Source organism: Tursiops truncatus, chromosome 5 (genome assembly GCF_011762595.2).
Source record: "Tursiops truncatus isolate mTurTru1 chromosome 5, mTurTru1.mat.Y, whole genome shotgun sequence".
Lineage (NCBI taxonomy): Eukaryota > Metazoa > Chordata > Mammalia > Artiodactyla > Delphinidae > Tursiops > Tursiops truncatus.
The window spans coordinates 29,774,054-29,787,405 of NC_047038.1; the positions used below are offsets into that span (position 1 = coordinate 29,774,054).

General features: G+C 37.6%; 1 protein-coding gene across 10 annotated transcripts in view; it reads left to right on the forward strand.

The window, feature by feature from the left end:
• Positions 1-12,470, forward strand: part of ELOVL6 (ELOVL fatty acid elongase 6) — a 435,739-nt gene extending 423,269 nt beyond the window's left edge. For all 10 annotated transcript variants that reach the window (XM_073804980.1, XM_073804977.1, XM_073804979.1 and 7 more), the window contains one exon: positions 10,099-12,470. In XM_073804980.1, coding sequence (XP_073661081.1) covers positions 10,099-10,523 — 425 coding nt within the window. In that variant the 3' untranslated portion in view covers positions 10,524-12,470. The remainder of the gene's footprint in view (positions 1-10,098) is intronic.
• Positions 12,471-13,352: the final 882 nt, after the last annotated feature.

Genomic DNA, 13,352 nt, shown 5'->3' on the forward strand with positions numbered 1-13,352 from the left:
TTCCCACACTGAAATCGTTCTTTAGACAATAAAGTTTTACATAAAAGTGGTGATAGAGTTAAAACTAAATCTAAAGAATTTAAAAGGATAAAATGCTCATGACTTTAAGGCAAATAACTTTTATTACAATATGTTTGAATATTGTACAGGATTTATATTTATTGTAGTTAATACTTAGAGACTCATAAAAAAATCTCAATTACGAATGAATAAATTTGTTTTTAACGTACAATTCCTTGGACTTCTACCTTCTTTCCACTGGGAACAAAGGTAGCCTGGAACTACTGTGTCTACGTTATAGTCCATAGAAGGAAGGGGAGGCGCAGAGTAGTAATTACACAGAAGTAGTGGATCTTTGACAAGCACACAAAAATAGCACAGTTTAACATAAGTAAGTAGACCCCAGGTCTCCTAACACTAGTTGTGTCCCTTAAGCATACAAGTGAGAGTTACTATCACCAGTGATCGTTATTAGTCTGTCTGACATTTACAGGCTTAATATGTTAGGCATCTCATAATAGAGAAGAGGACTTCAAAGAACATTTTATAAGAGGTTCAGAAATGCAGCAGCTGGAAATTTTCCTTTTCTGTTCTAAACAAATAATAATGTTGGGGTATTTTGTTTGTTTTTTTTCATATTCCCTAGGTAGCAGCTGACTTTATTTTTTATTGAAGAAGAGCTGATTTACAGTCTTGTGTTAGTTTCAGGTATACAGCAAAGCGATTCAGTTATTTTTTTCTAGATTTTTTTTCCATTATAGGTTATTACAAGATATTGAATATAGTTCCCTGTGCTATGCCGTAAATCTTTATTGTTTACCTAACTTATCCCTCGCCCTGCCCCCACTTTCCCCTTTGGTGACCATAAGTTTGTATGTCTGTGAGTCTGTTTTTGTTTTGTAAGTGAATTCATTTGTATATATTTTAGATTCCACGTGTAAGTGATAGCATATAATATTTGTCTTTGTCTGACTTCACTTAGTGTGGTATTCTCTAGGTCCATCCATGTTGTTGCAAATGGCAATATTTCATTCCTTTTTATGGCTGAGTAATATGCCATTGCATATATACACCACATCTTCTTTACCCATTTCATCTGTTGATGGACACTTGGGTTGCTTATAGTGCGGCTATCGACACTGGGGTGCATGTATCTTTTTGAATTAGAGATTTTGTCTTTTCAGGATGTATGCCCAGGAGCGAAATTCCTGGGTCATATGGTAGCTCTATTTTTACTTTTTCTTTTTTTAAATATTTATTTATTCGGTTGCGCCGGGTCTTAGTTGTGGCAGGCAGCCTCCTTAGTTGTGGCATGCAAACTCTTAGTTGCGGCATGCATGTGTGATCCAGTTCCCTGACCAGGGATCGAACCCGGGCCCCCTGCACTGGGAGCGTGGAGTCTTATCCACTGCGCCACCAGGGAAGTCCCTATTTTTACTTTTTTGAGGAACCTCCATATTGTTCTCCATAATGGCTATACCAATTTACATTTGCACCAACAGTGTAGGAGGGTTCCCTGATGATAGTCATTCTGATTGATGTGAAGTGATACCTCATTGTAGTTTTGTTTTGCACTATAAGAAGTAATAATGTTTAACAGTTCAGTAGGGAAATAAACTAATAGCTCCTGCTGAGTGGAATAGGGCAGCACCTGTATTATTCCAACCACAGCCATCAGAACCTTAAAAGTCTTTCCAAGATCCAGCATTATCTGACCTTCCTTTGTATGAGATGTTTTAGGGCATCCTTGAAGTATGAGGGATAAGACAAGGGTAAGTACTAAGTTCCCTTGTGCTTAATTAAATTTCAGAATAAGAAGAGGGACCACTTAGCTCTCCTTGTTATACAAAAAGAAGTCAAGTTCGAGTTCACCAAAGGTCATGACGGATATTGGTTTTTCCCATATCTGAAAACCACAGAGATAGGAAAGAGAATGAAGCATCTGCCTGCATAAATCCTGTTTCTGTCTCACATGGGACACAAACAGGATTTATGCCGGCAGATGCTTTTTCTTTTTTGGACTCGTTAATGGAATCGGGTGTATTTGTTACTGTGCTTGCTCTTTATCCATTTTTACGTAAGTGTTCTAAAGTATATTTTTCAGAACCCCTAGATTTTTAAGAGAATCACTGCAGATTAATAACATCTACCTGACTGAGCACCATTCTTGCTTCTATAATATGAATTCTCTACCTTAGAAACAGTGATCTTTTGGGTAGTCGAAATAGCTCAGATGGGAGAGCATTAGACTGAAAAAAACAGTGGCCTTTTTCTTCAAGGGGGATAATATTAGTAAAATTTTGGATAGATCCTGGAAAGTTTTTTCAAAGTTAATTCCATAAAAATGTGTGTCATTCTCAGTTTTTTATCACTTGATTCATTGGTACCAAAATATCCCTATTATCCTCTTCAGTAAATACAGTAGAAGGTAATTTTTTTCTCTTGTCCTATTTTTGCCTTTTGTTTAATTTTTTTAATTTAATTTTTATTTTATATTAGTGTATAATTGATTTACAATGTTGGGTTAGTTTCAAGTGTACAGCAAAATGATTCACTTATAAATATACACATATCCATTCTTTTTCAAGTTCTTGTCCCAAATAAGTTATTACAGAGTATTGAGTCGAGTTCCCTGTGCTATACAGTAGGTTCGTGTTGATTATTTTATATATAGTAGTGTGTATCTGTTAATCCTAAACTCCTAATTTATCCCTCCCCCTGCCTTTTCCCTTTGGTAACCATAAGTTTGTTTTCAAAGTCTGTTTGTTTTGTAAATAAGTTCATTTGTATCATTTTAAGATTCCACATATAAGTGATACCATATGATATTTGTCTTTCTCTGACTTACTTCACTTAATATGATAATCTCTAGGTCCATCCATGTTGCTGCAAATGGCATTATTTCATTCTTTTTTATGACTAATATTCCATTGTATATATGTACCACATCTTCTTTATCCATTCCTCTGTCAATGGACATTTACTTTGCTTCCATGTCTTGCCTATAGTAAATAGTAATAGTGCTGCAGTAAACATTGGGGTGCATGTATCTTTTCAAATTACATTTTTTTTCTGGATATATGCCCAGGATTGGGATTGCTGGATCATATGGTAGTTCTATTTTTCATTTTTTAAGGAACCTCCCCACTGTTCTCCATGGTGGCTCTACCAATTTACATTCCCACCAACAGTGTAGGAGGGTTCCCTTTTCTCCATACCCTCTCCAGCATTTATTGTTTGTAGACTTTTAAAAAATTTTTATTGGAGTATAGTTGATTTACGATGTAGTGTTAGTTTCAGGTGTACAGCAAAGTGAATCAGTTATACATATACATATTCCACTCTTTTTTTTTTTTTAGATTCTTTTCCCATATAGCCCATTACAGAGTATTGAGTAGAGTTCCCTGTGCTATACAGCAGGTCCTTATTAGTTATTTATTTTATATATAGTAGTATGTATATGTCAATCCCAATCTCCCAATTTATCCCTTCACCCTCTTATCCCCTGGTAACCATAAGTTTGTTTTCTACATCTGTGAATGTACTTCTGTTTTGTAAATAAGTTCCATATATACAATGGAAGATTACTCAGCCATAAAAAAGTACAAAATAATGCCACTTGCAGCAACATGAATGGACCTAGAGATTGTCATATTGAGTGAAGTAAGTCAGACACAGAAAGACAAATATCATATGATATTGCTTACATGTAGAATCTAAAAAAAAAGGGTATTGTTTGTAGACTTTTTGATGATGGCCATTCTGATCAGTGTGAGATCATACCTCATTGTAGTTTTGACTTGCATTTCTCTAATACTTATAGTGATGTTGAGCATTTTTTCATGTGTTTTTTGGCCATCTGTATGTCTTCTTTGGAGAAATGTCTATTTAGACCTACTGCCCGTATTTTGATTGGGTTGTTATTTTGATATTGAGCTGCATGAGCTGTTTGTATATTTTGGAGATTAATCCCTGTCAATCACTTCATTTGCAAATATTTCCTCCCATTCTGTGGGTTGTCTTCTCGTTTTGTTTGTGGTTTCCTTTGCTGTGCAAAAGCTTTTAAGTTTAATTAGGTCCTATTTGTTTACTTTTGTTTTTATTTCCATTACTCTAGGAGCTGGATCAAAAAAAGATTTTGCTGTGATTTATGTCAAAGAGTGTTCTGCCTATGTTTTCCTCTAAGAGTTTTATAGTATCCAGTCTTATATTTAGGTCTTTAATCCATTTTGAGTTTATTTTTGTGTATGGTGTTAAAGAATGTTCTAGTGTCATTCTTTTACATGTAGCTGTCCAGTTTTCCCAGCACCACTTACTGAAGAGATTGTCTCTTCCCCATTGTATATTCTTGCATCGTTTGTCATAGATTAATTGACCATAGGTGCGTGGTTTTATTTCTGGGCTTTCTATCCTGTTCCATTGATTTTTTGTGCCAGTACCATACTGCTTTGATGACTGTAGCCTTGTAGTATAGTCTGAAGTCAGGGAGCCTGATTCCTCCAGCTTCGTTTTTCTTTGTCAGGATTGCTTTGGCTATTTGGGGTCTTTTGTGTCTCCATATAAATTTTAAGACTTTTTGTCTAGGTCTATGAAAAATGCCATTGGTAATTTAATAGGAATTGCATTGAATCTGTAGATTGCATTCAATAGTATAGTCATTTTAACAATATTCATTCTTCCAATCCAAGGACATGGTATATCTTTCCATCTGTTTGTGTCATCTTCAGTTTCTTTTATCAGCATCTTATAGTTTTTGGAGTACAGGTCTTTTGCCTCCTAGGTAAGTTTATTCCTAGATATTTTATTCTTTTTGATATGATGGTAAATAGGATTGTTTCCTGTATTACTCTTTCTGATCTTTTGTTGTTAGTGTATACAAATGCAACATATTTCTGTGTATTAATTTTGTAACCTGCAACTTTACCAAATTTATTGATTAGCTCTAGTAGTTTTCTGGTAGCATCTTTAGGATTTTCTATGTATAGTATCATGTCATCTGCAAACAGTGACAGTTTTACTTCTTCTTTTCCAATTTGTATTCCTTTTATTTTTTTTTCCTCTGGTTGCCGTGGCTAGGACTTCCAAAACTCTGTTGAATAAAAGTGGTGAGAATGAACATTCTTGTCTTGTTCCTGCCCTTAGAGGAAATGATTTCAGCTTTTCACCATTGAGTATGATATTAGCTGTGGGTTTGTTATATATGACCTTTATTATGTTGAGGTGTATTCCCTCTATGCCCACATTCTGGAGAGTTTATCATAAATGGGTGTTGAACTTTGTCAAAAGCTTTTTCTATTGGTGGTACACGGGCCTCTCACTGCTGCGGCCTCTTCCGTTGCGGAGCACAGCCTCCGGACGTGCAGGCTCAGCGGCCATGGCTCACAGGCCCAGCCGCTCCACAGCATGTGGGATCCTCCCAGACCGCGGCACGAACCAGTGTCCCCTGCATCAGCAGGTGGACTCTCAACCACTGCGCCACCAGGGAAGCCCGATCATTTGGTTTTTATTCTTCAGTTTATTAATGTGGTGTATCACAATGATAGATTTGCAAATATTGAAAAATCCTTGCATCCCTGGGATAAATCCCACTTGATCATGTTGTGTATGATCCTTTTAACGTATTGTTGGATTTGGTTTGCTAATATTTTGTTGAGGATTTTTCTATGTTCATCATTGATATTGACCTGTAATTTGTGTGTTTGTGTGTGTGTGTGTGTGTGTGTGTGTGTGTGTGTGTGGTATCTTTGTCTGGTTTTTGGCATCAGGGTGATGGTGGCCTCATAGAATAAGTTTGGGAGTGTTCCTTCCTCTGCAATTTTTTGGAATAGTTTCAGAAGAATAGGTGTTAACTCTTCTCTAAATGTTTGATAGAAGTCACCTGTAAAGCCATCTGGGCCTGAACTTTTGTTTGCTGGAAGATTTTAATCACAGTTTTAATTTCATTACTTGTGATTGGTCTGTTCATATTTTCTATTTCCTCCTGGTTCAGTCTTGGAAGTTTGTACCTTTCTAAGAATTTGTCCGTTTCTTCTAGGTTGTCCATTTTATTGGCATATAGTTGCTTGTAATAGCCTCTTATGATCCTATGTATTTCTGTGTTGTCAATTGTAACTTCTTTATTTCTAATTTTATTGATTTGAGCCCTCTCCCTTTTTTTCCTTGATGAGTTTGGCAAAAGGTTTATCAATTTTGTTTATCTTTTCAAAGAGTCAGCTTCTACGTTCATCAATCTTTTCTATTGTTTTCTGCATCTCTATTTCATTTATTTCTGCTCTGATCTTTATTATTTCTTTCCTTCTACTAACTTTGGGTTTTGTTTGTTCTTCCTTCTCTAATTGCTATAGGTGTAAGGTTAGGTTGTTTATTTGAGATTTTTCTTGTTTCCTTAGTTAAGACTGTATCACTATAAACTTTCCTCTTAGTACTGCTTTTGCTGCATCCCACAGGTTTTGGATCATCGAGTTTTTGCTTTCAGTGGTCTCTAGGAGTTTTATTATTTCCTCTTTGATTTCTTCAGCGATCCCTTGGGTGTTTAGTAACATATTGTTTAACCTCCACATTTTTGTGTTTCTTACAATTTTTTTTTCCTTGTAATTGATTTCTAATCTCATAGCATTGTGGTCAGAAAAGATGCTTGATATGATTTCAATTTTCTTAAATTTACTGAGGCTTGCTTTGTGGCCCAGCATGTGATATGTCCTGAAGAATGTTCCATGTGCACTTGAGAAGAATGTGTAGTCTGCTGCTTTTGGATAGAATGCTCTATAAATATCAATTAAGTCCATCTGATCTAATGTGTTATTTAAGGCCTGTGTTTCCTTATTGATTTTTCTCTGGATGATCTGTCCATTGATGTAAGTGGGGTGTTAAAGTCCCCCACTATTACTGTGTTACTGTCAATTTCTCCTTTTATGGCTGTTAGCATTTGCCTTATATATTGAGGTGCTCCTATGTTGGGTGCATATATATTTACAATTGTTATATCTTCTTCTTGGATTAATCCCTTGATCATTATGTAGTGTCCTTCTTTTCCTCTTGTAATGGTCTTTATTTTAAAGTCTATTTTGTCTGATATGAGTATTGCTACTCCAACTTTCTTTTGATTTCCATTTGCATGGAATACCTTTTTCCATCCTCTAACTTTCAGTCTGTATGTGTCCCTAAATCTGAAGTGGGTCTCTTATAGACAGCATATATATGGGTCTTATTTTGTATCCAGTCAGCCAGTCTATGTCTTTTGGTTGGAGCATTTAAGCCATTTACATTTTAAGGTAGTTATCAATATTATGTTCTTATTGCCATCTTGTCAGTTGTTTTGGATTTGTTTTTGTAGGTCTTTATTCTTCCCTTCATTTTTTGGTTCCCTGCTCTTGTGATTTGATGACTATCTTTAGAGTTGTATTTGGATTGCTTTTTCTTTTGTGTGTGTTTATCCATTGCAGATTTTTGGTTTTCAGTTACCATGAGGTTTTGATATAGCTGTCTATATATAGACAAGATTGAAATTAAGAGACCAGCAACTTAAAACAAATGCATTTCCAATATCCTGCATTTGTACTCTCCTCTCCTTCTCATGATTGCTCATTTTGACATCTTATTTGTGTGTGGATGATTTCCTACCTTTACTGTGTTTTTGCCTTTACCAGCAAGCTTTCCCATTCGTAATTTTCCTGTTTCTAGTTGTTGCCTTTTCTTTTCCGCCTAGAGAAGTTCCTTTAGCATTTGTTGTAAAGCTGGTTTGGTGGTGCAGAATTCTCTTAGCTTTTGCGTGTCTGTAAAGCTTTTGATTTTTCCGTCAAATCTGAATGAGAGCCTTGCTGGGTAGAGTATTCTTGGTTGTAGTTTTTTTCCCTTTCATCACTAAATATATCATGCCACTCCCTTCTGGCCTGCAGAGTTTCTGTTGAAAGATCAGCTGATAACCTTGTGGGGATTCCCTTATATGTTATTTGTTGCTTTTCCCTTGTTGCTTTTAATATTTTTTCTTTGTCATTAATTTTTGTTACTTTGATTCGTATGTGTCTCAGCGTGTTCCTCCTTGGGATTATCCTGTATGGGACTCTCTGAACTTCCTGGACTTGAGTGTTTCCTTTCCTACGTTAGGGAAGATTTAGGCTATAATCTCTTCAAATAATTTCTCAGGCCCTTTCTCTCTCTCTTCTCCTTCTGGGACCCCTATAACGTGAATGTTGGTGCATTTAATGTTGTCCCAGAAGTCTCGTGGACTGTCCTCATTTCTTTTCATTCTTCTTTCTTTATTCTGTTCCACAGCAGTGATTTCCACCAATCTGTCTTCCACCTCACTTATTCTTCTGCCTCATTTATTCTGCTAGCGATTCCTTCTAGTGTATTTTTCCTTTCAGTTATTGTACTGTTCATCTCTGTTTGTTAGTTCTTTAAAGCTTCCAGCTCTTTATTAAACATTTTTTTGTATCCTCTCAGTCTATGCCTCCATTGTTATTCCAAGATCTTGGATCATCTTTACTATCATTACTCTGAATTCTTTTTTGGGTAGATTGTCTATCTCCATTTCACTTAGTTCTTCTGGGTTTTATCTTATTCCTTCATCTGGAACGTATTTCTCTGCCATCTCATTTTGTCTAACATTTTGTGTTTGTGGTCTCCATTCCTCAGGCTATAAGATTGTAATTCTTAGTTCTAGTGTCTTGCTCCCTGGTGGGTGAGGTTGGTCCAGGGACTTGTGTAGGCTTCCTGGTGGGAGGGACTGGTGCATGTCCACTGGTGGGTAGAGCTGGGTCTTGTCCCTGTTGTGGGCAGGACCATGTCAAGGTGTGTGTTTAGAGGTGGCTGTGAGCTCAGTACAACTTTAGGCACCCTGTCTGCTGATGGGTGGGGCCAGGTCTTGGTGCCAAAATGGCAGCCTCTGGGAGAGCTCATGCCAATGAGTGTTCTCTGGGGTGTCTGCCATCAGTGTCCTTGCCCCCATAGTGACCATAGCCTTGTCCCTGCAGGAGACTCTCCAAGACCAGCAGGTAGGTCTGGCTCAAGTTCATATGAAATCAGTGTATTGCCCTGGGTCCCAGTGCAGGTGAAACCTTGTGTGCACCCTCCAAGAATGGAGTCTCTGTTTCCCCCAGTCCTGTGGAGCTCCTGCACTCAAGCCCTGCTGGCCTTCAAAGCCAAATGCTCTGGTGGCTCCTGATGCCAGACCCCCAGGCTGGGGAGCCCGATGTGGGGCTCAGAACTTTCACTCCTGTGGGAGAACCTCTGCAATATACTTTTGCAGTCTGTGGGTCGCCCACCCAGTGGGTGTGGGATTAAATTATATTGCAAAAGCGCACCTCCTACCATCTCATTGTGGCTTCTTCTTTGTCTTTGGGTGAAGAATATCTTTTTTGGTAGGTTCAAGTCTTTTTTGTCGATGGTTGTTCAGCAGTTAGTTAGTTGGGATTTTGGTGTTTTTGTGAGAGGAGGTGAGCTCAAGTCCTTCCTCTCTGCCATCTTGTCTCTCATCCCAGAATAGCCTTTTGTTTAAATTTTACTTTCCTAACTTCCATATGTCAAGGCTTCACACTTTATTGGGCGCTTACAAAGATATGTTTTTAAAGAGTACCTTTATCATGGACGAAAGAAAAGTATCTTTTTACTACTCCAGAGAGGCCTAAGAACATTTTGCTGGGCACTTGAATTCTAATTTGTTTCTCTTGATTAATAAATATCATTTGACTCTTCCAGGTGATATTTATTTCCTAAAATGCATGGCTGAGTTGGAAATGGACAACACGGTTACTAGTGTCCCTTCCAAATTAAAAATTAATATGATTTTGTGCAAAACACCTTTCTGAAAGTAACATTTATTGAGTGCTTACCATGTGCCAAGAGGGCATGTTGAGTATCCTATTTAATCCTCAGATAATTTCAAGCTATTATTATCCCCATTTTACAGATGATGAAATGGGAAAATAGGATAAATAACTTGCCCAGGGTCACTGAGCTAGTAAATATCAGTCCAGGATTCTAACCCAGTCCATCTCATTCTCAAGTGCCCGTTCAAGACATCTACCTTCTTGCAGAGATATAGATTATGATTTTGTTACGGTCAAGGGGCTCATGTCCATTTTTTTCTTTGTCTTTCAGGAGATACAATATTCATCATTCTGAGGAAGCAGAAGCTGATCTTCCTGCACTGGTACCACCACATCACTGTGCTCCTGTACTCCTGGTACTCCTACAAGGACATGGTTGCCGGGGGTGGTTGGTTCATGACTATGAACTATGGCGTGCACTCCGTGATGTACTCTTACTATGCCTTGCGAGCAGCGGGTTTCCGAGTCTCCCGGAAGTTTGCCATGTTCATCACCTTGTCCCAGATCACTCAGATGCTGATGGGCTGTGTCGTTAACTACCTGGTCTTCCACTGGATGCAGCATGACCAGTGTCACTCTCACTTTCAGAACATCTTCTGGTCCTCACTCATGTACCTCAGCTATCTTGTGCTCTTCTGCCACTTCTTCTTTGAGGCCTACATTGGCAAGATGAGGAAAACAACGAAGGCTGACTAGTGTCGGAACTGAGGAGGAAGCCATAGCTCAGGGTCATCAAGAAAAATAATAGACAAAAGAAAATGGCACAAGGAATCACATATGGTGCAGCTAAAACAAAACAAGACATGAGAAAACACACAACCCAAAGCAGCTTAGGGATAATTAGGTTGAGTTAACCCAGTAAGTTTATGATCCTTTTTGGGTGAGGACTCACTGAGTACACCTCCATCTCAAAGGACTGCTGCTGGAAGACCCCATTCCCTCTTTATCTGTCAACTCTAGGACAAATGAGAACAAAAGTGGGCCAGAGGCAGAGAGAGAGAAAGAGAAGGCAAACAAAAGCTATTAACAGTATATGAAAAAAAAATGTATTTACTAAGTGTTATATTTCTCTAAGGATCAAAGAAGTTTACTTAAAAGACTGTGCGAACCCATACACACAATCCTTTCTAATCTTTTTTGACACTAAACTGGAGCCAACAGAAAAGATAAAAATGGAAGAGACACAGGGTGTCTATCTAGACCAATAATGCTTTTGCAAAAATGAAAGCCTTTTTAAGAAAGGTTGGCAGTTGTAGCCCCCATGAGAAAAGATGTCTTAATCACCTCCTGAGAAAATGGATATAAACAACTATATTTCAACTAAGAGAAAGGCTCGTTTCCCTTCATCGCACAGCCTCAGCCTAGTGAGTTTGCCAAAACCAAACGGGGCACAATATTTTTCCAGGGTTCTTCCTGGGAGGAAGGAAATAATGCAGCCCAGTTCCTAAAAGGGCAGCCCCATCTCAGAGCATTTCTGATAGTTTAATTTCTACCCCTAAATGAGGTAGGAAGCATTATCCTTTGTTCTGTTGCCTCAGGCTTTCAAACAGAGGAGTAAATACAGAATAAAAAAGATACAGCTCAATCAAATGATTTGAAAAATCGACTCTCTACCACCTGTAAAAAGATGCAGCGCTGTACCGTTCTTGAGCTGGGAAAGAGAAAAAGACAGTGGGAAAGGAGCCGAAGATCAATATAATAGACAATAAGTACACCCCTCCCTCGGTGACTTCACACATATTCATAACTTTCAAATGAAACCCTGTGGTACAGTCCATATTTTCTATATTTTTGTGAATTTCAAACAACCTGCAGGGCTCTTCTTGATCTTGGGTAAACACTGTGTTTCTGCATCATCTGCATTTGCTCCCTGAGGCAATGCAGAGGTGTTTAAAGTGCCCTCTGCTGGTCGAGTGGAGATACTTTGACAAACACACTTCATGGCAAGTTTGGCTGGAACAGTTGACAACAAAGGGCCCCTTATAGACTTATTCTTCAAATTTTAAATGATATAAAATACTCACCATGTTTTTGGCCAAATCAGAAGACATTCTTCCTGCTTCAAGTCAGCTTCAGAAATTTTTTTAAAAGGGACTTTTGCTCTGGAACTCAGAAAATCGATTTATTAAGAGCCATATTCTTAAAAAAAAAAAAAGCTAGATAATATAATATCTGTAATATTTCAGTCCTTTTCAAGCCAAATAAATGTGTAAACATTCCTAGTATTTCAAAGAAGCAATTATGTCAAGTTGTTCAATGTGATATAATAGTATTCTCATTGGTTAAGTAGCTTAATGATTACACAAACTAGATGAAAAAATTAGGGGCCACTACACTGCATAGATTAGACACGCATAACCACACGTGTAGGCACACAGATGAGGGGTCCACCGAACTTCAAAGCTCAAATGAATAGAAACACATTTTCTGGCTAGCAGAAAAAGAAGCTGTTGTTTATCTTTCTTTATTTGAGAGTGTACAGAAAAGGGATTTTTCAAATTATTTTTATATTATTTTAGCTTTAATTGTGCTGTCATTCATGAAACAGAGCTGCTCTGCTTCTCTGTCAGAGATGACAAGGGCTTTCTCAGCATCTCGTTTATGTGTGGAATTGAAAAGAATAAAATTTTATTCCATTCTGTGTGAATGGTCTGAACCATGAACAAAGAATCCGTGCAAACCAAGTCATGACTGATGGGGTGGAGGGCGGGGGGGGGGGCGGGTATGCAGGGAAGGGAAGCTGTTACACCTGTGTTAAATTATTGTGAACAGTCTATGATGTCTTGACGTTGGTTCATAGATGAATTGATGGAGGAATGTATTATTTTTAGGGCAAAAACTGACACGAGCTGAAAAGATAAGGATCTATTAGTTATAGCAGGACCTAAGATGCAAATAATGTTATTTTGAGCTTTGAAAATACATGATACTGTGCAATAAGCTTTTTTTCTTAGAAAAAAAGCAGAATAATTAAAATGAGGAAAAGGCCAAATAACAGTTGACTTAAGCTCTAACTGGCCCTTCAGTTAAACTCAACTCTGGTTGATTTAATTATTTAATCCATTGATTTATCAGTGATCCTTTAATGCAGGTTAGAATAAGGAAATGAGCATAGACCTTAAATAGACCCTAAATGATGCTTCCAAAGCACTTTCATCTTAATACAGGTTCATACTTGTGTTCCCTTGTGAGATAATTTAGAATTTTTGTTTACAGATTGAATGTCTAATAAATAGTTTTAAAATTAGGTAAATATATCTAAAGGCATTTCCGATGATTATCATGGGAGGGAAAAAGAAAACACACCTGTAAAAAAAAAAATCTAAATTCTGGTATTACAGGTTCAGTATAATGTTTTTAACATCTCAGCTTAACTGCTTAATTATATCAAGATACGAGGCTGGACCACTAGCCCATGGCAAATCTGAAGCCTATCAGAGAACTGACTGCCACACAGAGAATCCTGCTGTCACTTAACATTCCAGAAAAACTTGGGCAGGCAGGTTTTTATAGCTGCCCCACTAT